This window comes from Dermacentor albipictus, chromosome 3 (assembly GCF_038994185.2).
Source record: "Dermacentor albipictus isolate Rhodes 1998 colony chromosome 3, USDA_Dalb.pri_finalv2, whole genome shotgun sequence".
NCBI lineage: Eukaryota > Metazoa > Arthropoda > Arachnida > Ixodida > Ixodidae > Dermacentor > Dermacentor albipictus.
This window is the reverse complement of record NC_091823.1, coordinates 120,359,084-120,384,590: the sequence shown is the minus strand read 5'-3', so window position 1 is coordinate 120,384,590 and position 25,507 is coordinate 120,359,084. Positions and strand designations below refer to the sequence as shown.

At 47.8% G+C, this 25,507-nt stretch overlaps 1 protein-coding gene and 1 non-coding gene across 2 annotated transcripts; both read left to right on the top strand.

Moving 5' to 3' along the window:
• The first annotated feature begins 11,777 nt into the window (after positions 1 to 11,777).
• On the top strand, positions 11,778 to 11,936 carry LOC139058312 (U1 spliceosomal RNA). Its single transcript, XR_011513307.1, has one exon. It is a non-coding gene; the product is annotated as a U1 spliceosomal RNA (small nuclear RNA).
• A 12,113-nt stretch (positions 11,937 to 24,049) lies between these two features.
• On the top strand, positions 24,050 to 24,955 carry LOC135919461 (gamma-interferon-inducible lysosomal thiol reductase-like). Its single transcript, XM_065453291.2, has one exon. It carries the CDS (start codon positions 24,152 to 24,154, stop codon positions 24,812 to 24,814), a length of 663 nt encoding a protein of 220 aa, XP_065309363.2. The 5' UTR covers positions 24,050 to 24,151; the 3' UTR covers positions 24,815 to 24,955.
• Positions 24,956 to 25,507: the final 552 nt, after the last annotated feature.

Here is a 25,507-nt window from a genome sequence, read left to right as displayed (position 1 = left end):
GTATCTAATTCTCTTGCCTCTGTGGTAGTTCAGTAACTCTGAATAGCCGATCTCCACGGTGAAGTGCTGTTCCAGGGTGTGTGGCCGCTCGACTCGGTACGTGATCTCGCGAGCCAAGCTATCTGCCCTTTCATTTCCTTCTATCCCTGTGTGTGCCGGAATCCAGATTAGTTTGTGGGCTCCGGTGTGTCTGAGGTGTGCTGCCTTGCGGAGGATAGCTAAGGCAGCCCTGCAGATTCTACCCTTTGTGTAGTTCCTGCATGTCTCTTTTGAATCCGTTAACATGACCATTGATTTGTCTTTTCGATAGCCCTTAGCCGCTGCCAGCGCAACTGCGACCTCCTCCGCTTCCACTATCCTGGCGCTACGTGTAGTTGCGCAGGTGATTAGCTTGCCTGCGTTGTCAACCACTACCTGCCCTAATGTAATTTGTATGTCTATTCCATGGATACAGTGTTGCATCCGTGAAAACCGTGCTTTCTAGTTTGGCCAAATGCCTTTCCACATAATCTGCCCGCGCCTGCCTTCTGGCCGCGTGGAGATTTGGATTTGGAGATTTGTGGAGGTTCTTACGGATCTCGTCGGGTATATCGGCATTGGTATCGATATATCGGGTATATCGGTATATCGGGTATATCGACCTAACCTTGTCAGGAGCGCTCTTCCCGTAGCCGTGTCTCTGAGTCGGTGAAACTGTGCTCCAAGCTGTGCTTCGGCCAGTTCGGCGAAGGTGTTGCTAATCCCTAGCTGTAGCAGCTTGTCGTTCGGTGTGTTTCTTGGTAGGTGGAGTGCCGTCTTGTAGGCGTTCCGCATGATTGTCTCTGCTTGTTCCGTTTCGCTCTTGATCATGGGGTGGTATGGCAGCGAGTAGATTACCCAGCTGACTTTGAGGCGTCTGACAAGCTTCAGCGTATCGTCGTCTTTCATCCCATGCCTTCGGTGGGAGACTCTGGTTATCATACTGCCTACCTGTTCAGCCCACTTGCTGAGCAGGCTGAGTGTGTGGATGCATTTCCTGCTTGCTCGTAGCCACATTCCCAGGACTCTTATCATGTTCCTCTCCGGGATGTATTGCCTCTCCAGTTTCACCTCGAGTGGTGCATCAGTGGGGTGCCTTCCTACCCTTAGTAGCTCAGACTTCTCTGTAGAGCAGGCTAGTCCTCTTTCCTTCACGTATCTTTCTACGCAGCTTCCTACTTGTTGAAGCTTCTCCTGTTTCTCTCCCAGGGATCCATTGTTCACCCAGACCGTGATGTCGTCTGCGTACATCGCGTGCTGGATGCCCTGGATTCTGCCGAGTCTTTCTGCTAGGCCAATCATCGCCACATTAAAGAGTATGGGCGAGATAACCGAGCCTTGGGGTGTGCCTTTGCTTGGGGTGGTGAAGACATCACTCCTCAACTCCCCTAGTCCCACTGTGGCCATTCTGTTGGTCAGGAAGTCTTTGACATAGTCATGGATTCTTCTCCCGCAGTTGGTGTTATTTAGCCCCTCCATTATAGCGGCTTGGCTGACGTTGTCAAAAGCACCTTTTATATCAAGTGCCATGACTATGTTTTCCCCATTCTTGGGCATTGTCTCCAGGACCTCTTCTTTAAGTTGCAGAAGCACATCCTGCGGCGAGAGGTTCGCCCTGAAGCGGAACATGGGGTCTGGGTAGAGCCTCTTGTTTTCTAGGTGTTGCTGGATGCGTTTCGTGACGATCCTCTCGTATAGTTTTCCCAGGCAAGAAGTGAGGGAGATTGGTCTGAGATTCTCGATCTGCAGCTTCTTGCCTGGTTTGGGAATAATAGTACCACAGCATGCTTCCACTCGGATGGTATCTTTCCTTTCTCCCAAAGCTTGTTGAAGTAGGCCGTCACCTGATCTACTGCCTCATCGCTTAGGTTCCTTATGAGAGAGTTTCTAATTCGATCTGCTCCTGCCGCTGTGTTTTTCGTGACGGCTCTCATTGCCGCGGTGACTTCCTCTCTGGTGATAGGCTTGTCCATATCTGAGTTTTCTTCTCCGAGATAATCTCCTTCATATCCCTTGGGTTCGTCAGTGCCGTAGCATGTGGTTCTGACTTCATCGAGGAGCTGCTCTTCTGTGCCCTGATATTGGTGCACTAGCCTTTGAATTGTTTTGCCGCTTTCTGCTTTAGTCTTGGTAGGGTCCATTAGAGCCTTAAGAATAAGCCATGTTTTAGCCGTGCTAAGTGTCACATTCAGCGAGGTGCTGAACTGTTGCCACCCTTGCCTGGCTAGGTGTGTTGCGTACTCTTCTGCTTGGAGTGTTACCGCAGCTATTTTCTTCTGTAACTTCTTATTAAATTTCTGCCTTTTCCACCTTCTGGTGAGACCGCATCTTGCCTCCCATAGCTGGAGTAGCCGCTTGTCTACCTCTGGAGTTTCTTCGGTTTGATCTACCTTCTTAGTATAGATTTCCTGTATTTGTTTAAGTTGTTGGCACCACTCCCCTATCGAGGTGATGTTGCCCTCCAACTGCCGGCAGTGGTTTTTAAAGGCGTCCCAATCCGTGAGGCGAGCTGTGCCGATCTTCCTCTTGACATTTTCTGCTACGGTGCTTATTCTTATAATGTGATGGTCACTGCCAAGGTTAAAACTGATTTTTACAGCTAATTTGTTTACCTTTAGCCCCGTATGCATCCCCCGCATGCCCGGAGTAGGGGGAGGGGGCGATACTCGGGCCGACTTACGTCCGTGCCGTGGTGCGTGGACAGGATTGCCTGGGCCGGTCCCGGAGATAGTACAATACCGGGGCGACGCGCGGCGGAGGTGAAGCAGGCTTCAAGCACTGCGACAACTTCCAAAATTAAGTAATATCGGCATAGTGTGTTGCCATATTTAATAACGTATGCGGCCCATGTGGTACAACTAGTGGTACCAGCCCACGTATGCAGCCTGGACAGCTATACGCTGGCAATCCGTCCCCATGTCAATGTTTGCGCCCCAATGAATTTTTGCTTGCCCTTGATGACTGCCACCACCGGTATTTCCACTTTGCCCTACTTATGGTTTCCTGCCGCCCGTTCCCAGCTTCCTTCATATTCGGTATTCCGAACGGTGTAGTTCAAAGTTACGAGCGTCAAGAAAACTAATCTCTTATCTCGTTCCTAATCGCACAAGGCGTTGCTGCAGTGTGATGACCCGCATGGCCTTCCTGCATGCGTGCGACTGCTTGGTTTGCAGGCGGGCGCTCGGAAACCGGTGCCGCGCGTGCGCCTTTCTGATGCAAAAGCATTTCGTGTCGCACGAGGCAGAAAAGCCGGCGCTGTCCGCAACAAGCGGCACCAAAAGGCAGAGTATTGTATGACATCAGTTGTAATCCAGAAGATAGTAAAAGGTGTAACAACTTTACTCAGTACTTATGTGTAATTAATGTGAAATAAAGTGAATTAGAGTGAAGTAAAGTGAATTAAATTTATAACAAATTGGAATGACGTAAGCTGGAGTAAAGTGAATTAATGTGAAGTGCGTGAAGGTAAATTGAAGTGGATTAAAGTGAATTAAGGGGAATTAAGATCGGTACAGATTAGATCAAGTTGGATTAAGGTGGATTAACGTTGGTACAAATTAGAGCAAGGTGGACTGAAGTGGTGTCATTTGTGTTAAGGCGGATTAAGGTCGCTACATATTGTAGCAAGGTGGATGTGGTAGAGTTACGAAGGCAGGTGACAATGTATGACGTCGCGTATCATGGACGTAACCAATTAATTAGATTGGATTTTCGGGTACTACGTGCGGAAACCACGATCTGATTATGAGGCACGCCGTAGTTGGCGACTCCGGGTTAATTTTGACCACCTGGGGTTTTTTAACGTGCCCCCCAATGCACGGGACACGGGCGTTCTTGCATTTCGCCGCCGTCGAAATGCGACCGCTACGGCCAGGATTTGGTCCCACGACTCCGTGCTTAGCAATGCAACACAAAAGACACTAAGCAACCACGGCGGTTGGTTACAACCGCCGTGGTTAGAGGCTTCATAATGACTTTGAATTCAAACTGCGTAAGAATACTTAAGTGACGGTCAATCATTTTCGAGACGCCCGAGAGGCGATAATATCCCGTCCAGCGATCCAACAATTGACTACTGTAAGTTTTTCACTGGTTTCGTTTCTTCTGACGAGCGCGGACAGCTGAGTTCGCTTCCGGCGCTCACAGAGCATGCCTCGTGTTCGCTATGGCCGTTGGTCACTGGAGTCACTTTCTCTATTTCACTTTATTTTATTTGCACTGTTATCATTGAGTTCGACGTGGCTTGGAAGTCGCCGCACTGCCGTCTTTGCTTGGATAACACCTTTGTCGCGACACATGACAAAATGAAAAAAACGAACTTGAACAAGAAGGAAAGAAACAGACTCTGGTTCTGTCGAAGTTATGGAACGAAAGAAAATGTGTGCATTTGAGAAAATTCGCGAAAGAAAAAAGATATTTGTTAGTTTACCTACATATTTAAAGATTAGCCATGCAAGACTGCACACATAAAAAAAAAATGTGTCGCTTTAATATCACCTAACAATCATTTGCTTGTTTTTTTTTTCTAAACAGGTCGTTCTCAAGAAGTTACAGATGTACTCAAAACATGTGATCCTGGCGAAAAGAGTTTCTTGTAGAAGCTTGACCTACAAAGGGTTAATGTCTAGACAGCGATGTAACTGATAAGGCCTCATTCACACTGCCGTCATGATCTCCGTCCCGTCCGCCGTTACGGCATCAGCGCCGTGAGCAGACGTTTCTTCGTCGGTTTCTCTTCAAAAGTTTGGAGGGCGCTTAAGCTTCGCTGTTAACAGTGAAACGCGATAGGATTCAAAGATCCCTGACTGATTCTCACGCTTCCCGGTAGCTGTAGCTTATGGACACATATATATAGCCGTAATATTTACCGGGACAGGCTGGTAGTGAACGCTATGCACGAGGGGGGGGGGGAGATTTCTGGTAGAAACGCGTCTTCTTACGTGGAACGCGTATGCGCGGAGGCGAGCGCATTTGGATGGTGTTGCAAGGAATCGGGCGCGCCGCTTTGTGAATGATAGGTTTTGTGCGAATGAAGAGGATTGTGTTTGAGTGTCCACGTAACAGAAATATGTTTTCTCGTATATTCAAATTACAGTTCGGTGCTATCATGTCGGTAGGTTGCGTGTAAGTCGTAGTTCACGATTTTTCTTACGCATTTTACTTTGAGAATTTCAATTAGTTCACCAACGTCTCTGCGCTACACGGAGGGCCTGCTTGGCTCGGTATGCGTGATTGTCTGAATATACTTTGTGGAACATCATTTTATCCATGCGACAGAGAATGTATTTCCGTGCGTCTATGTGATTATATGCTAGTGAGTGAGGACTCGGACACTACTTTGAAAACGTGCCGTGTAACAATGCTTCGTTTTTTCACATGTTATCGTCCTGGTGGAACTGTGCCATGATTGCGACTCAGTCTTCGTATCGTCTCTTGTTGACATAAACTTTTTCTAAACGCAAATCAAGTGCACATGTATTTTTAATGAAGTTTGTTGAAATAAACTTCTCTTCAACTCCATATTTTCTGCAACACAGTGCCCTCCGATATTTTTTAAACTTTTCAAGTAAACACGGGCATCGAGTTCAGAATGCCGTCACGATCAACGACGCCATACGCTACAGCGCCACGCGCTGCGGGCTCGGCACAAAAAAAGGAAACAAACAAAAAAAGGACCTTGCGCTGCTTTCTGGGCCTTTGTGGTATAACCAGCGCTTGTCGTGACGTCACCAGGGTGCATCTGGTGATGTCACCAGGAGCAGACTCTGTCCATTGGTGGAACTAGAGGCTACGACTTCCGGTTAGTCTGCCAGCAGGTACGCGGGATCCCTGCTCTTGCTCGACTGTGCGCACTTTGCGAAGCGGCAACTACGGCCCGCAAGAGTCGAATCGCTCGCGTTCCAACACAGTTGTGCTTAGCGGCCTGATTAGCCATGCGGAAAGTGTTCGAAATTGTTTTGCGATGGCTTGAAAGCATCCGTGGGCGGTGCTTGGCTGCAAGAGCTCCGAGTGGAAAAAACACGACACCAGCTACCTCATGATGACGTCTTGCGCAAAGGCTGGCTCGAGCACCCTGGAGCTGTTTCAGTGAGTTAATCTAGTAATGTTGTACTGAACGCATATCCTGCTCACTTGTATAACTTTCCTACTGTTTGGTTGCCGTGCTCGCGGAAAGCCTAGCACGCCGCCTCAACGTACCAACCCACATCGTCACCGCGATCTGGGGAAGGCGGCGACGGCGGCTGTTCATCTCCGGCGCAGCTGCTTGAGCACAGCGTGTCACCGTACGGATCTATTACATTGGCGAGCCTTCCTAGACGTGCGGACGACACAGAGTCCACAAGGGCAGGCTTCGCAGGAGCACGGGCCGGCACGGCAGCAACCGCGGGTGGCTGAGAAGTGCGGAATCGCGGGAACGGGAAGTGGACAGCGTTGGAAAAGCGCGTTGGTTGGCGATTACGTGTGACACGTCACATTTGGAAGGGCACTTGCTGAGGAGGAGACCAGCAGATGAACGGAGAGCAGCGAAGGAAAGAGCGAGGGCCTCGTTTCGACCATCAAACGCGTGTAACTCTGCCATTGCGCCACCATTTCAAAAAATTAACGCGGATGCATGTTCGTTGCTGACTCGTGCACAGTTGTAACACCGCAACTAAATTTCGACGTCTGGGTGGCTTAGGGGACCTTTCACGCTTTTGCGTTAAGATAAGACGCCGTCGCCACTGGCCGATGCTGTTGACGTCCCTGGCGTCCCGTTTCTAAGGAAGAGACCGGCAGGAAGCGCTCTTTCCAGACGTACGCCGGTGCCGTGACGATGACGGTACTGAGCGGATGACGGGTGCGTCAATCAGGCCTAGGCATAAACGTGAGAGACTTTGCATTGGCACTATCTTAATCACAGTTAGAGCGAACACGTACACGGCAGCGCATGACCATGGTTTATTCTTCCACCGTGCGCATGACCACGGTACGTGCTGCGCCAGTGCTGCGAGCCCGGCCACGCATCGAAGCAAACCTGCGCAGCCGCAGAGACGCCAGAGCTGATGAAAAGTACTGGCTCACCGGCTGAAATAACGCAGCAGCAGACCACGTCTTTAAGCATCACTTCGCCTTCGCAGGCTTCCTTCTATGCGCCGCCGTGCTCGCATCACCGGCGCTGCCGTGTTCATTTGTAACCGTGGAATCGTAGGAAAAGAAAAAATGGCCAGGCTTAGCTTGGTTAAGCCAAGAATGCGTTGAATATTGCGCGAGTTGGTGCCCAGCTTTTCCTCCGGCTTTCGTGACGTCACGTCACGTGGTTGCGCTAAAGGTCAATGGTGGCTGCCCGGCCGCGCCCAAGGGCTGAACTGAGTGATTGCAATATGCAACGCATAAAAATAGAAGCAACTTAATAACAAACATAGCAAACTTAAAAGAGAATAGACCTACATATGAGACGCGCAGCAATGAACAATGGCTCATACCCTCAATGGTGGCTACCCGCCGTGGTTGCTCAGTGGCTATGGTATTGGGCTGCTGAGCACGAGGTCGCGGGATCGAATCCTGGCCACGGCGGCCGCATTTCGATGGAGGCGAAATACGAAAACACCCGTGTACTTAGATTTAGGTGCACGTTAAAGAACCCTAGGTGGTCGAAATTTCCGGAGTCCTCCACTACGGCGTGCCTCATAATCAGAAAGTGGTTTTGGCACGTAAAACCCCATAATTCTTCTTCTTCAATGGTGGCTGCGCGGCCGCGCCCAAGGGCTGAACTGAGTGATTGCAATATGCAACGCATAAAAAAAAGGGAGGGCAAGGAGGTTAATCAGAAGGTTGGCTTCCCTGAGCGAGCAAAGCAGGAAACGGCAAAGGGACAGATAGTTCTCGTTTTCAGTATCAAACACTGGTGCCAATGAGCGTGCTCCAAAGTCCGTGGATTTCAAAACAGTCGGTAAAACTCGCATAGATTTCTCGATGGATGATGAGTGATGCCCAGCATCCAGGAATATTGCCGCTGTAAAGTGTCGACCGGAATGTTTTCATACGCTGTTTGTGAATCTCGCACATAAATGTATACTGCGAGCTTTCTACGGTGTCCCAAAAATATGTTTTTGTTTATGTACAGTCGGATAGGAAGTTCACCTGTATTGCCTACGCATGATACGGATGAACAGGCTCAAGTTCTTGACGTTCTAACAGCCGCGGACTTTACATAAACAAAAACATAGGATGCAGGCGTCCACTCTCTGAAGCCGCGACCTCCACAGCCTCGTGCGAATCGAAAATCCGTTGTTACTTTCCCGCAGCCATCAGCTGCCGCTGCTATAATCGCCGAACAATGGTTGTGCTGATTGGGCGCACGACGCTGCTTCGTGTCCTCGAGTTCCTATCATCGTATTGGGCCCCTCTCTAAAGCGGGGTTGCGTTACCGAGTCCGGACCTTGCTTGCGTCAGCTGGTGAAGGGGCACATTCGACTGGGTCCGAGTAAATAACTGCAGCGCGTCAGAAACGCTGACAGAGTTGGGTGAAACAGAAGCGCCGAAACAGTGATCTTTCCGCCTGGCTTCCGGTCATACTTGTTGCGGTTTCTTTGTCAGTCCAAACTGAGTGGCACGAACATAACCTTTGTTTTTATTTGTTCTATTTATCTGCAACATTAACGGGAGAAAGGCTGGCGAGGTCGGCCGGAGTTATGCTACTCCATGCCGGGTGAGGGGTCTGTGCTGTTAAGTTCAGACCCACATATGAGACGCGCAGCAATGAACAATGGCTCATACCCTCAATGGTGGCTGCGCGGCCGCGCCCAAGGGCTGAACTGAGTGATTGCAATATGCAACGCATAAAAAGTGCTGCTTTAAACACAAAGGGGAAAGAAATTACGATATCATTGGGCTCCATGGCCTTTGCACAGCATTCTGCCGAGCAGGATGTGTGATAGGCATGCTGAAAGCACTACATCTAGTAGATTGTTTTACTGGGAGTCTGGAGCCCGTGCAAGGAGTGTGGATGCCGCATAGACGGAGTCAACAGATTTGATGGCGATGCTGAATCCATTTCTATACTTACCTGATTTTTAGGTATTTCCTAGTCAGGACGGCAGTGCTTTTGAATTTTTGTGTGTTCTGCTTGCATTTGTGGTCTTCCAGGTATGAAAGGAAAAAAGGAAAAAGAAACGTTAAAGGTGGAGGTCTCCCGCTGCAGTATTAAGAGTTCAAACTAGAAAAGTAAATATGGTTGTTTCATGGCCAAAATTTGACAAAAACAAGAATCTCGAGGACACAATTAGCTATGAAGCTAGTGAATTTCATTTCTCATGAGAGCTTTTTTCTGAGTGCTTGAGGTGTTTAAATTGTTCTTTTTTTGTTGATTTTCTGAGAACCCATTTCACTGCATTTCTTTCACATCCCCTCAATAAGCAATTTTCTAAACAGATTTTTTCAATGACCCAGTGCACATTTATTTGTTACATAGCTAAGCAATGGGCCTTCAGAAATAAAATTGTACGAGAATTTCATACAAGGGATACCAATAAGAAGAGCAAGTTGTTGTTCTTTCTTGTTGGTTATTTCATTATTACGCTCTCAGGATTCCTCATACCTCTTAGTTCTCGTTCATTGCACAGATAAATACGTCTCCTATGTGGCTGCAAAAATTGTTTTGTTATGGCAAGTTAAATTTAAGTTACGAGTGCTGGCCTAACACACGCAGTTGTAAGGCATTCCTTCAATACAAAAATATAATTTTTTACTCTTTATATAACACTTTCATCTGCCTAGTAATATGTGCTCTCTAAGTAGACTAACAATCTGTGCTACAATGCTTGTTCACCTACAATGCTTGTTACAACTTTGCGACATACTTTAAAGGCGATGGAATCTTTCATAGTGGCCTACAGCTGCCTTCATTGGACGATACGGCAAACTCATCTCACTGCGGTGCCAACTGGGCGTGGTTGTGACACGGTTACCTAGCTGACGAAATCTATTCGTTCATTACAACTTCGAATTGAAACCACGAAGCAGTACTTTACAGCGCCACTTGGAGTGTCCTCGATATGGTCTAATCAGTAGAACCGACCTTGCGCTGCTTAAAAGAGGAAACCTAAATTCTACCATCTGCAGCGCCATGTTTTGAACCGTTCTGGTTTGGGTGCAAGCGAGACTGTACACTTCGTGAGCCCACAAAGCACTACGGAATAAAGACACCACAATCCTTCTTTGAGTGTGCTAAATGTTGAACACGTGCCTGAGTGAATTTTTAAATTTCCAGTATGTCCCACATAACTAATGAGGATTAGACTTCTTGATGGCTGCAACCGTATGATCTCAAAGGTGTATATAGCCTATTAAATTGGGCCGAGCAGCTGTTTCAGCTTTGCAAAACAAATTGTCATAACTGTTCCTGAAGCAATATAAGTTTGTTAACCACTTACCCGAGGTGGACGCGTAGCCTTGAAATGGATTCACTGCTTACTGTCTCTCCGCGTACTGACAGCTTTCTGACAGTTGCGATTCGTTTCCTTTAGTTACTTCCTTTCATAACGGGCATCGAACAACGTTCTTATAATAAGTACTTCAAACAGTAGATGGCGCTGACAGAGTCTGGGTTGCAGTGCTAGTTAAATCCTCCTGCTACTGCGTGACGTTTCAGCTATCCTATGAAAAAATTCGGTATTTTACCTTGAACTGGCTGTGTTAAAGAGTTAAAATCAAGCCAAATGTAGAATTTATGTAGCAGGCAATGTGTTCATCATCATCATCATCATCAGCCTGGTTACGCCCACTTTAGGGCAAAGGCCTCTCCCATATTTCTCCAACAACCCCGGTCAGGCATTGTGTTACCTGCTCTTTGAACTGCGGCGAAAATACATCGTCTTTTATTGACATGTCTGATCTTAGTCTTTATATTTATACTTGGATTACCCACCTAAACTGACGCTACAAGAGTAATAATCACGCATGAAACTTCGCAGCGCGTAAGAGCTGCCTTTGGCAAATAGACTCCTCAGACATTTGCATAAATATTTTGCACACGAAAACAACCGAAACTGTTTTTTGAAAGGACCGCCAGAAGTGTGTTAGTATAGATAACTAGAGAGAACAAACGGAACCACTGCAGGAGGCCCGCGTACACCGCCAGGGCTCTAGCAGACGACAAGCGAGAGTCCTGACCCTGACGCCCCGCGAGCGGCGCTCGGAGCGCCCCTGTAGGCCACAGTCAGAGATAATAGAGCCATATGATTGGTTAATCCCAAAAAATTGCAGATAAATTTCACAAAGAAAGAAGCTTTTGAATTCGTCCCTAAATTTTATGCCTTTACATTTACGGCGGCCATTTCTTGGCCGAACCCCCGCGGTCATTTGCGCTACTTCGCGTGGAACAACCAAGGAGGTTTGATGATGATGATGGTGCCCTTGATCAGCATCATCGTCATGAAACAAAAACAAGGAGGTTTAAGACAGTACAACCGCCCTACCACTTCGTCTTTCTCGATGCATGCGCACCTCTGAAAGCGCGTTTCGAAAACGGTTCTCGTTTTCTCGCCACTGAAGTGCTAATAATCTGGGCTCGTTTTACGCGCGAGCGAACAGAATGTGCGAAAAAAACGTGTCTCTGAACAAACGCTTCTGTGCACGCTCTTGCACGCTAACTTATCCGGTGCCTCGTTTTGTTCCAAGTCCCATGTTGTGCTGTGGTATCTGTCCAAGGTGATTGATACTACGTGCGGTAATTGAAGGGCCGCACCGGAAGGGGTGCAGGCTGCGTTTGCCGTGTAGGTATACGTACCTTGTGCCGGGTTGACGCTGATCATGCAGGGCGCACCCAGAGAAGAGGCCTTGCGCTGACTCTCGCCACTGCCCAAATCAGGGTCAGTGGGGCACATAATTTTTGGTAGCGGGGGATCGGGGACACCGGCCGAACCGGGCCCCATCCCCCACCTCTGACAATCAAAAATAAGACTCGGTAATCGTGCACTGCCTGCTTGCTGTAACGTGGTTAAGCGGCAAAGCAAGAATCGCTGAGAAAGTAATGATACGCGCACGCCGTTACCACAACTCTCGGCGCAACGTAGGCGCTCTTATAACCATATCTCAGCGAACTAAAAGTAAGACATATGTATGGTCCAGTTCCCGTTTCGAAATGTTCGTCATGTTTCCTTCACTCTTCCGGAGTTGTGCTGACTCATCCAGACTGGCACCCTTGTGAACGTCGAAACTTTCTTTGGCTGCCACCCTGGAGTTTGGCGCAGGTTTTCGTTCATTGGACGACATTATTCTGTCGTCAATTAACATTTATAGGGGCGTAAGTAACGTTACAGGACAGATAATGTTGCATCAGTGAATGAACTACTGTTTTGAGTAATAAAACAACTCTCGATGACGTGGAACCTGTACATATGTGTGAACTTACAGGTATCTCTAAAGCACACACACCTCTTAGAAGAAATAGGGAATGCTATTACAGCGAAGCTGTATGTTGCTAGCCAATTTATCCGTCCGTCAGTCTGTCGCCTGTGCAACAAAAACTGCGAAAACGGCGAAAAATAAAAGACGAAGAGAGGCACGCGATTGGCGGCGCTAATAGTGACGTCGTTGCTCTCTGCCGCAGCCGGGCACGCGCGCAGCAGTTTCTCTCTGACCCCGAAATGGGTAGGCCACGCGTCATACGTGCTCCTGAGGAGCAGGCAGCCTGCGAAGCAACGTCGCGAGCAGAACCGGGAACGAGCTCGTCTGCGCCGTGCCGATGCTGCAGCCCGGGCACAAGAACTGGTGTAGCCGAGCGCAAGCCACAACTGCGTACCGAGAATCCGGCATCCTACTAAGCCGTCGTTTAACGAATTGTAGGGATTCACCCAGTCGTAAACACCGGGGACGCACGTTTCAGCTTCGCTGGTTTTACTCAACGGCTTTTAGGGCGTCCGTTATTGCGTTTAGCGTCAGCGTAACCGAGCGAACGAGCACAGCGAAGAATGAAAGAGCGAACGCGGAGCGCCGCGGGAGATGAGAGACGACGAGCACGAGGAAGAAAGCGAAGGAGGAGGGTATGGCTAAAACGTGAGAAGTAAAGCATGGTTCTGCGCAAGCCGGGCTCCCCACGAGAGGTTCAGTTGAAGGAAGGAAGGAAGGAAGGAAGGAAGGAAGGAAGGAAGGAAGGAAGGAAGGAAGGAAGGAAGGAAAACTTTATTTGGTCCTTCAAGTAGTGATAATTAAGCACTAAGCGGATCGCCAGCCGTTCATGCGCAGGCGCGAGTAAGAGCGTGCTCGAGAGCGAAAATTTGGGGGCTTTTGCTCCTTGAATATACTCATACACTACGGAGGAGGTTTCTTAGCGCGTGTTGTATGCGTTTCTCCCTAGGCGTGCCGGCATCGCGGAGTGGGGTTGAGTTTGTTTAGGCTCGGACGTTTGCTGCTGGCGAAGAGTAAAAGCATTTGCTGTCACGATACGAAATTACGCGGCAAGATATGTTGAACATTTTTTTCAAGGCGAAAGCCTTGAATGCCTCCTCAGGTGGAGCTCTTGAAAACGCGGCGTTCGGCGCACAAAGTCAGGTGAGCTCCCCTTGCGCAGAGACGCGCCCGTGCCACTGCTGGCGCGTTCGTCATCTTCTCCCACAGCTGGCTCCGATGCCACTCATCATGTCAGCGTTCCTGACTTGCCCCTCGCCCTCGTGCCACTGCTCTCGCGTTCGTCGTCGTCTTCTTTCACGTCTTGTTACGATGCCGCTCATCATGTCAAAAGGCAACGTCAATTAGGATAGATTTATTTGAGGCACTCCAACCCACGACTTTTGGTAGAAGAAAACAAGTAGTAAGAAGTAACAACGCACTCGAATGAGGATATCAAGCAATTTAATGAATGTCTCTTGAGCTCGCAAGCTTTCGCCTTGACCCTGTTTGGCGCATGCTAAAGTGACGGCCATTTTTTGTTTTTCCATTTACAATTGCCAGCTTCATAATAACAAAGTACTAATAATAACAATAATAGTAATATTCACATGCGTTATCGTGAGGCGAGTAAATTAGTAAAAATAAAGATCTCGGCCCGACCATAGAAACATAGCAGGTAAACACCAATTACGAGATAAATGATATGGAAGTGGGCAAATGGAATTCCGGAGAAAAAGAGTGCACCATCACCATCAGCGCCACCAGCCCTCGGCAATGAGCTTGATCGGCGGGCTTTTTTAGAACCTTTGTTTTAAATTAAATTTCCTGCTGACTAAGAGACTCTGTTGTTTAATCTTGATTTCTTGCACTGGTTATCTTGACTTGACCTTCTTGTTGATATCTTCTTGAGGTGTTCTTGTAGCATGAATGTTTTACTTTATTGCAGGAATAGAAAAACACGAGAAATTGTTGGAACCACACCCCGTCACGTTTAAAATGGATTATGTTTATTTATTTTCTTTATTTTCCATCTACAGAGCCAAATGAATTAATGTTGGCCATCCATATTAATTCCTTTCCTTTATAACTCTGCATTAGTTTATACTATCAGAGTGGTCTTGGAGATGTGGGGAGACCTTTTTTTGTTTTCTAATTTTGTTATGGATTGTTTACTTTTTCATATACTTTACTTAATGCCACTTGTACACTATTTATCATGCTCGGATGTGTTCTATATTAATATCCTTTATTTCCCGCTGTTAATTCGCTATCATATTAATTTATTTTCATCCATGGAAGGTGCGGAAACTTGTCTTTTTTTTCTTTGTTCTACAGTAGTTATTGTTTTCATATGCTTGTTTTTCTATGAACATTGCTGTCTATGAGCATTTTTATGTTCATAGATGTGCTGTCTGGAACTAGGAGGTATCTAATATTTGTCAGTGAATTTATTTATGTATATGAACGCATTTTTTCACCATCGCATGATTTTGAAGAACAGTTACTTGGACAGATAGAATGAGACATATTTTCAGTAATAGAATATATGGGCCATTTCAGTGAAGGGTAGTTCTTGCTTCCTTGAATAATCTTTTTTTATATATCCTTCCTTGTTTTTGTTCTTTTTTCCACTGTTATTTTCCTTTTCCCCCTTTGTTTTGTATTTCTTTTCTCGTTTTTCCATTTTTAGTCTTTCTTCTTTCTTTTTCTGTTCTTTTTTCATGGCTGTGTTATTTTCTTTTTTTGATACATTGTGGCTTCCATGCTAAATGTTTACACGAAATCAATCAATACACACGCAAATGCAAACATGTCAATGGACAAGGAGTTATGTTCTTGTGTGGATGTTTCATTTAAAGGGATTTTTGTGGACATGCCTACATGGGAACATTAACCGCAATATGTGAGCGGATCAGAAAGTATTTGCCCCTATTTTTATTAGCCAAAATAAGGTGCATACAGGTAACTAAAAACATACGTACTATTCTACGTACCTTGCACTATTTTCCTACGTATTCCCCACAATGGTTAAGATATTTGTTCCATCGCAGCCCTACGTTTGAGATGCCCTGTGGTGGAATTTGTCCGGCTGCCCGAGGAACCACCGTCGGACTGCTGTCTTGGCTTCATCGTTGCACGTGAATCGCTGTCCTGCCTGGAACACTCCCATGCGAAATGCCATACTGCCTGGAAGTGTCCTTGAGGTACACATGCCTATCCTCTTTCATCATTGCATCCACGCCGGAAGTGTCAGTCAGTGACGCAAACGGCCTCCCCGAACGCTCATTGTCATGAAAGCCTTCATGGACATTTGACGAGCTCACAACACCACCTCACACATCTCGCACATCACAGCGTTCATTCCTGGCTCCATAGACAAGAACGGCACCGAGAGCGGCGCTGCTGCGCCGGCGTTGAGAGCGCCGCATGCGGAGCAAAATTCTATTAGCCGGTGGTACCCCTCTCCCATCTCTCCTTCGCGCCGCCTTGATTGCCTCCTGCACTGCGCGTGTTTGGGCACGTTTCGCGCCGCGCGCGGTGTGTGCGCGTGGACATTTCTTTCGAAGGGCGGTGTACAGTCTCTCTCACATTTAGGGGAAAACTCGAAGCGCATTGCATCGCGATGCGGCGAGCGCTTGAGTCAAGCGGCGGCAGCAGCTCGCGCAGATGCTCGAGGGGCGGGATCTTGAACGGCGTCGTCTGCTACGGCGACGCACGCTGGCCGCATTGTCGAGAAACGTTCTACTGTCAGGTGCAGGGCGCTGATCACATCGTTACTGCGTGAAAGGAGCCGGTATTCTTTGCTAAGCGTTGCGCGACGCCCACAGATACGCCTCGAATGTAAGTTCATCGCTGCATGGCAGTCATAGACGACGTACTGATTCCATACATTCTTGACGGCCCGTTTCTGTAAGGCGACTATATATTCTAACGCGATAGGACGCCGATCCACACTGCTCGTGCTGTGCAAGAACTGCTAGAAGAGCGCGCAGTCACTCTCTTGGAGCGGCCGCCTCAATCCCCGGGCGCCAACATCATTTAAAATGTCTGGGGCTCGTTGAAAGTATCGCTGGCGCAACATCCCCTCTATCAGTCGCACGAGGATAGGCTTCGATCCACCATCGTCAGTGACTGAGACGTGCAGCGAATGAACACATCCCCAGTGGCGTAGCAACAGGGGGGGCCGGGGGGCCGTGGGCCCCGGGTGCAAGGGGTCAGTGGGGGGAGGGGGGGGGGTGTCATATACGTCTGAAGACACCCCTCTTTCCGCCGGCTACACCCGGGGGGGGGGGGGGGGGGGCTGACAGAAGACCTATGGGCCCCGGGTGCCAGACAACCTAGCTACGCCACTGCACATCCCTGATCAAGTCATTCTACACTTCACTGCCTTCCAGGATGAGCGCTGTCATCGCTGCCGCTGGGGACATGACGAGATACTAACTGAAGTTCCGAGCGTGACGTGTCCAATTCCCCACCGGCGGGCAGGGTCTGTCTGGTGTAGCGAAAGATTATCGAGAAAAATCACTTCCAGCTCATTGTCTGAACCTGTTCTGTGCGCGTCGCGAATGTACGGCCAGACTTTTCTTTCAAGAGGGAAGCGGGCCTCCCTTACTTTTATGGCTTTCTCTTTCACTGGCCCCCCGCGGACTCCAAGCTGTGCGCGAGAGAAAGGACCCCGCTCCCTCCGTTCGGTTCCTGAAAGAAACCCAGTGACGACGCTTCGGGGTGGTCGGCTGTTTCCCGTGCCCGGGGGCGTCGACGGGGATGGAAACCACAGTTGGAAAGGCGCGGGACGGGCAGACTCGCCCCACCAGCCCTAGAGACCGGACCACTTTTTTACGGGGCTAAAACTGAACGTTTTGTGTATTTTTAACTGGCTTTTCTGACCTTCTCAGTGTAATTAAAGTTTGTTTTAAATGTTCAACTGCGTTCGACCCGTTATCTAGCTGGACAGCGGACGCTTTGATCCCGTCAAGTGCGATCCGCGAGGCCAGCATAGAACCTAAAACGTTCATTTAATCGTGTCCGTTTGTTTCACCGTGTTCGACTCCCATTGTTGAGTGCTTTGTTTTCCTTTCGAGTCAAACAAAGACTGAGCACGTTGCGCGCACATCTTGGTGCGTTTTGTCGCTGCTCATTACGGTAGCACACACAGTGAAGAAATATACGTGCACACGCTCAGTACTCCGGCCTTTCGAAAGAACAAATGAACCATGTTGTCAAAAGAAGTTTGTGGAACTCCATTATCGCCAATGAAGGATCAGAGTGTGGCGACGCACAACGTTTAGTAAAGAATATCAGCTCAGTTCCCGCAGTACCGATGAAATCGGTGCATTGCCCCTGACAGTACCACGCTTCCCGAAAATGCGGCCAGCGCGCGCCGCCGTAGCAGACGACGCAGATCACGACACTGCCCCTCAAGCGTGTGCGCCTGCTCGAGCTGCTGCCGCCGCACGACTCCATTGCTTGCCGCATCGCGACGCAATACGTTCCGAGTTTTCCCCTTAGTGTGAAACAAACTGCACACGCTATATTTGCCTTTAAGAAGATCGGTACGCTTGACGATTATTTTTATGGCTGCAATGCGGCGAAACAGCAGCGTCTGCTTAACCATGTAAGGGACGCTGAGCAGGTAATTGGAAACGACATCGTATGTGCCGCCGGAAAAATCGTCAGCACATACGATGCGGCACATACATACGGCACCTACGAGCTAAAGTCATTTTTGCAGTTTCTCACATTATGTTTGCTACAAATCCGTGTTGTCTCTGATGGCGACAACGGACTTCTATCGACACTGTGCGGAAATAAACAAGATATATCGCTGCATAGCACAAGTACGACATGCGCACACAACTTTAACTAGTACGTCCCCTACAATATGGAATAGAGGCAGCAATGTAGACAGCTTGGTCATTTTTTAACAGTACTCAAGAGACGGAAGTTGAAAGTATTATTAATCATTCCTGCTTCAGCAATGCCGGCGTGACCAAGACGCGGGTGTATATCGTCCAGTAACCCGATCGATCGGTGCGGTGGTGAAGCGGGAATGAACTCCGGTCATGTTCAATGCATCATGCACATATTCAATTTCTCGGCACGCGTGAACTTCGGCCACTGCTAGCGCATACAACAGACGTGGTTTCCATTCTTAGACAGCGCACACACAAACGAAACACGAGAAAGAAGACAGGACAAGCGCTCGTTTAACTTAAAGTTTTTATATGAATAAAAGGATTATGTACCGAGTAATTATTAATTTCACGTGGGTTACATATAGAAACCGTCATACACTCAGGAGTGATCAATAAACGAGCTCGCTTCGTTTGCCAGATGTTTACTTCGCTCGGCGCATAATCATGTCTGTCGTCTGCTTCTTTCGTACCATTTTCTTGTGAATCGGCAGAATTTCACTGGTGGCATCAACCTTTTCATGTTTACATTGCTGTCGTGACAGTTAACAACACAACAATAATTTCCGGTCATCCGAAGAGGCGCCGTCGCAAACATGAGACGTTTCGCGCGCAGCGCGAACTGAACGCGGGCGCGACCGCGAAGGGAAGCGGCGACGGAAACCACCGTTGGAGATGAAATCGTGCCGCCAGGGGAGAAATGAGCGCTGGCGTCTAGGATGAAACTTGGCGTGCGGTCGTCTATAGAGAACGAATCGCACTTCGTTACTCGTACGCCGTGGACGCGTGAAGCACGACCTCCATTTTCAACAACTGACAGCGGCATCGTACCACGGAGTTACAGGCAGATAAGCCTTGGCCGGTCCAAGAAAGATCCCACGTTTGGAATGGATATGTTGACATGTACAGAAGTAATTTAGATAAAAGAAATACAAGGGAAAAACTCTGTGATTCGCCCTCGTAGTAACAAAGTATCGAATAGTAACAGTAATTGTAATATATCGGCACGCATTTTTAGGCTGCGCTATCTCTGGGATCGCCTCATGAAAGGGGTGTTAGAAATATACGCGATCCCTAAAAGTGGTGTTAGCTCGCCATGAAAGACTTCGTCATTAAAAAAAAATATTTGTTGGTTAACATAATGTGATTTGCGTGCTGTCTCTCTTTCTTGGATCTCGTTTTTGAGTGTACGAATGTTATGTCTGCTTTATAGGAGACCATTCTATAGACCTTCCTTCTTAATGGAATTCTACTAAAATGCAGCACTTTAGTGGCGTGGCTACGACTGTAGTGGTGCACCAACATCCTTCTAGGCGAAGCGAGTAAATTTTGCCGGGCATGGTGTCCTGTGCATGCAGCTATCCCTTCACACCAAGTACTGTGTCAGCTGAGTAATAGAAAACGCTTGGTCTAAAATGGTTCATAAATAATCGCTGCTGCGTGCACGATATTTATAATCACACGTAGGTTTACGCTAAGGTTATTCTAGTGAATAGAGCTCCTGCCAGGCTTGCTTACTTTTTTCATGAAACGAGGAAATCTGGGCAAAAAATGTTGCAACCCTGGCGTGCTGCGCCATCGCTGTTTCTACAGCGGAAAGGCCGCAGGCCATTCAGAGTTGTATTGTTTTAGGCGCACAAGAAACACCTGGAAAATTGCCCACCAGGTCAAGGGAAAAGACTGCTACGTATTTGCAGGACCACACGCCACTTGAATTTTGTACTCACGAGGGCGTTTCTTCTCGATGGCGAGCACAGAGGACCGATAATGGTGAATGACACAATGCATGGTTATCGCTCCTCTAAATAAGATACATGACAAGGTACCAGGGGCGTAGCCAGGGGGGGGGGGGGGCTTATGGGGCTTCAGCCCCCCCCCCGAAATTTTTTCGTGCTGTCATGTGCCGCCGACCAAAACAACTCCCGGCGCCAGAACTCATGCTCGATTTTGTCTAGAATGTCCTTAATTCACGCTCGAAAAGACATTTTAGCGCGAACATTGCTAAATCGGGCTGGATTTCGGGGCAACGCCCATGCATCGGGAGTCACATATCGTAACGCAAGGAGCCCCACCGGGCACAAGATTTCAAGGGCGTTTTGAAGGCGAGCGGGCTCATCTCGGCATCTCGCGGAGGCCGCGGAATCTACGGAGCGCTTGGATTTCAATTCTGAAACGTTATGGGTATAAAGTTCTCATAACATTTTGATGCGAAATGTTCATTGACATTTTCAAAGTCGTGCTTTAGATTTTCAATTCCGGAACTTCTTGGGTTTAATGCTGTTGTAAACATTTGACGCCAAAGGTGCATCGACTTTTCTAAAGTCGTACATCGGGCCATACAACGAGACAAGCCAAATCAATATACTATCAGACAAGTTGACAAAGCACGCAGCGAGGTCCGATGAGACAAAGCGTTGTGGTGGTTCATTTGTGCTGTCAGGTCACAGAAAAGAATATAAACATTTTTTTTTTCACCTGCGCCAAAGCATCCATGTCATGACACTAAAGCCACCATCGTAACTAAGTTCTTATTCATTTTTCTACCTAGACTTTTGTTCACGAGGATATATTGAGCCTCTTTCTCATTTCTTTTTCTTTTTTTTTCTCGCAACCCGCGAACTGCCGATCCAGCCAGAGTGCATGCGTTTTTCTCGTGCTGCATCGATAACCGCGGGCCGCACTTGGATGCGCGTTTGTTTTTCTCTGGCTGACTACATTTTCGCCTGGCAGAGTTTTGGACGCTTTCTGGCTAGCAGACGAGAAAAAGAAACAATGCAGAGTCGCTCGCCGCCAGCACTGTGGGGACTCGATAGATTGCAACGCGTTCGCTTTAGCGCAACCTCTCCGGAAAATTTTGTCTCGCCGGTGTAGGATACCGAGCAGTACGCGTATGGTTTCCTGTGGACCAAGCGTCACACGTTTTCTTCGATATTCCTTCGGCAGCCACACTAGGTGCCCAAAGTAGGCATTCGATTGTAGCCAACATGCTTTCCTTTTCGTTATTCTATTTCGCCACCCCCCACCCACAAAAAACAAAGAAGACATTGTTGCGGCGCAGCGAATTTTCGCATGGTGAAAGTTCGATTTTGTTACTTCTCTTGCGGAAAGTAATGGGCGACGGGACGCTTCAGTTGCCGGATACTATTTTATTATTGCGATAGCAGCTCTATAAAGAATCCAGGCGCATTTCTGTCGTTGCCCTCATGTTCCGTATAAATAACGACCAAGGGCGATAACATCGTGACCACGCGCCGCATGCTCTATGTGCGAGTGAAAACGTGCAGGGAAAAGGGGAGGGGGTGAGCCGACGATGGTGGCCGAGTCTTGTGTGCGCAAGGGAGAAAAGTGGGGAGGAAGCGCGCCGCCTTCCGTCGCACGCGATACATTTTGGGAGTGGAAAGAGGGGGGGGGGGGGGTGCTGTGATCTGTGAATCTGTGGTTGCGGAACCTGTTTATTTGCCTTGTTTGACGCATTATATATAGTGACTTTTTCTTAGGTACGTAGATTTATTGGTGACTTATGCGTATATTTAAATATCTTGTTGCGAGGTTTTGTGCATATGCGCAGTGAACATTGTTTCCAGTGCCAATTTTTTGCCCTGTATCAAGCTGTATCTTCACATTTGTATGTTCCATTGTATCTTCGCATTTCTAATGTCCCAAGGCCAGTCAAATGAAAGTGAGACAACCCGCCCCGCGCAATAATGGTTCGGTTCATTATTTTCGATGCTTGTGCGTAGCACATACGCATCTACTTTACAAGTGACATGCAGAGGTGAGGTTAAATGTTCTTTAATGCGCTCATACACGGGGTTGCACATGGTTGCGTGACATAATGGACACTTCAAAAGTTGAACAGCTTGGTGTCGTGAGGTTTTTGACAAATGAAGATGTTTCCCAAAAAGAAATTATTCGCCGTATGGCTGCCGTATGCGTTGAACATTGCGTGTCATTGGCCACGGTGAAGCGTTGTAGCTAACTGTTCAAAGAAGCACATGAAAGTTAGAAAGACGATCCATGGCCGGGCCAAAGCCACCGTGCAGTCACCCCCAACACAATTGAAAAGGCCGTGGTTGCTCAGTGGCAATGGTGTTCGGCTGCTGAGCACGAGGTCGGGCGAATAGAATCCCGGTCACGGCGGCTGCATTTCGATGGAGGCAAAATGCGAAAACACCCGTGTACTTAGATTTAAGTGCACGTCAAAGAACTCCAGATGAGGGTGACGAATTTTTGACTGCAATAGTGACCGGGGATGACTCATGGTGCCACTACTGCTAGCCTGAAACACTACGGCAAAGCTTACAGTGAAAACATTTGAATTCACCACTCCCAAGGAAAACAAAGGCCGTCATTTATGCCAAAAAAGCGTTGACTTCTTTTTAGATCGTTAGGGGCCACTATTGACCGAATTTTTTAAACCTGGAGAGACTCTAAATCGTTTCAGATATTGTGAAAGATCGGATCAGCTGCGTGTCGCAATTAAGAGCAAACGACGTGGAAAATTGAGCATTGGGGACATCTTGCTTTACGACATTGCCCGTTCCCACGTCGCTGATGTGGTTAATACAAAACTGGCAAAGTTCAAGTGGGAAACGCTACAACATCCCTCATGCAGCCCAGACCTGTTGCCTTGCGTCTTCCACATTTGGTAAAATGTGAAGAAACTGCTCAAGGGAACCAGATTCGTGTCGGAAGATGACGTGTAGTCATTTACAGATTTTCGAGGCAGTAACCCAAGGAGTTTTATGAGACAGGAATTACGCAATTCGTTAGTAGGACAAGTGTCTAAATACTCATGGTGACTACTTTTAAATAAAGTACCCCGTTTGTCATATATTCGCATTGGCTCACTTTCATTTGACTCGCCCTTGTATATGTTGCAGAACTCCTGCTTTTTATATGTGCTCTCTGTTGCGACTATAATTTCGGAGCAATTACTCGCAATGCACAACCGGTGACAGCTGCTCCTGCGCAGTACATTCTAACAAAGGAAAGCGTCATTGAGATTTTCCCCTGGTCGTTGCATGTGTACAAACATGTAAACAAGGTTATTGAATGACAGACATTATGTGTATATATATATATATATATATATATATATATATATATATATATATATATATATATATATATATAGATCCCTCGACTAATTTTATAAGGAGCAGGCCGCGCTGCAAAGTGAGCCCCCCCCCCCCCCCCGAACGAAATTTCTGGCTACGCCACTGCAAGGTACTGCAGCTATCCACATGCAGCTATCCCTTCACACCAAGTACTGTGTCAGCTGAGTAATAGAAAACGCTTGGTCTAAAATGGTTCATAGATAATCGCTGCTGCGTGCACGATATTTATAATCACACGTAGGTTTACGCTAAGGTTATTCTAGTGAATAGAGCTCCTGACAGGCTTGCTTACTTTTTTCATGAAACGAGGAAATCGGGGCAAAAAATGTTGCAACCCTGGCGTGCTGCGCCATCGCTGTTTCTACAGCGGAAAGGCCGCAGGCCATTCAGAGTTACATTGTTTTAGGCGCACAAGAAACACCTGGAAAATTGCCCACCAGGTCAAGGGAAAAGACTGCTACGTATTTGCGGGACCACACGCCACTTGAATTTTGTACTCACGAGGGCGTTTCTTCTCGATGGCGAGCACAAAGGAGCGATAATGGTGAATGACACAATGCATGGTTATCGCTCCTCTAGATAAGATACATTACAAGGTACTCTCTACTAGAGGCACCTTTTCCCGTGCAGGTATTTAATCGTCGCATTTGACGCGGGCTCGACTATACCCCGCTGCCGCCATAGAGAAAATTGCCCGCCCGGTGTCACCTAGAAAACGAGTTCTTGCCGAAAATGCCGTCATCCCGTGTGCATCGAGATGGACTTCTTGTGGTGACTTTTGCTGTCGCATTTCTCTTATGCTCCGCATCCTCCGAGAAAGTCGTGAATATCACGCTCTACTACGAAGGACTTTGTTATGCCTGCCACGATTTCATCCTGCACCAACTCCACCCCACATACGGCAAGCTCGAAGACTACCTCGACGTCGATATCTTGCCTTTCGGCAACGCCCACATGCACGTCACCAACGGTACCGTCAAAATTCAGTGCCAGCACGGACCTGACGAGTGCTACATCAACGAAGTGCAGACGTGCGCTGTGAAGTATGTCCACCCGACCCGAAAGCTTCTCGACTTCGTTGCGTGCATGCTAAGCCAGAACGATCCCACCAAAGCTGGGAAGCCGTGTGCCGTGAAGGTGGGTACCGACTGGGGTGTCTTGGACAGATGCAGCAGTGGACCCGAAGGTGCGCAGCTTCTGTACGAGATGGGAAAGAGGACGCGGAACCATAAGCCACCAATCGGGTACGTGCCGTGGATAGAGGTCAACGGAGCGCACAACCCCACAATTCAGCAGAAGGCCTCGCGTGATCTGTTTGGCTTCGCCTGCGAGCTTCTCGGGCCAGATGCCCCTAGGATCTGCAAGAAGCCGCACTCGTACTATTGTGCCGCATGACAGTGACCGATATACACCCGTCACCGCACAGTTAATCTTGTACGTTGCTGCTATGAAGACACATCACGGCAATGATTGTCTTGCTTAACCTGCTGCTGGAATAAATTGGAAACAGTATACAGCAAAGAAAAAAAAAACGCCACCCTGTCTTCTTAAACCTTCTGTGAAATCCAAACGAAGTGGAAGCTAGGTCATCAAAAAATATATGTAGTGATTTCACTGGTAGAATTTAGCCACGTGCTTGCTTCAATAACGGTAAAATTTGTAATAAGGTTGCAAGAATCAAACGTGTGTTCCTTATTTACGCTAAAATGAGTAGTCGAGAATGTGGGAATTAACCAGGCAACCATTTTAAGCATAGGCATTGAAGTGATGTTGTACGTAATTGCGTGCTGCAAACGACGAATCTTCATCCCGCATTTATCTGATTACTAGACGATTTTGATTCGAATTATTAGTCAAAAGCATGATGGTTGCAACTGTTTATGGTCAACACTGTTTATGGTCAAAAACAGTAGTGCGGTGCCCCGATGCTTTCCGTAATAAGGAAGTTTGTGCTTCTACAAATAATTCCTGGTACCGCTTGTTGATCAAATCGACGTACGCGGCATCGTTTTTTGTTTCTTGTGTGTGCTTTTTTACAGCGAAGCTGTTTATAGCTCCGGTTCCGGGAATTTTCGGCCTGCGTCAACA

Excerpts from the sequence above, each read along its gene's own strand:
- LOC135919461 (XM_065453291.2), top strand. The coding sequence starts at position 24,152 with ATGCCGTCATCCCGTGTGCATCGAGATGGACTTCTTGTGGTGACTTTT.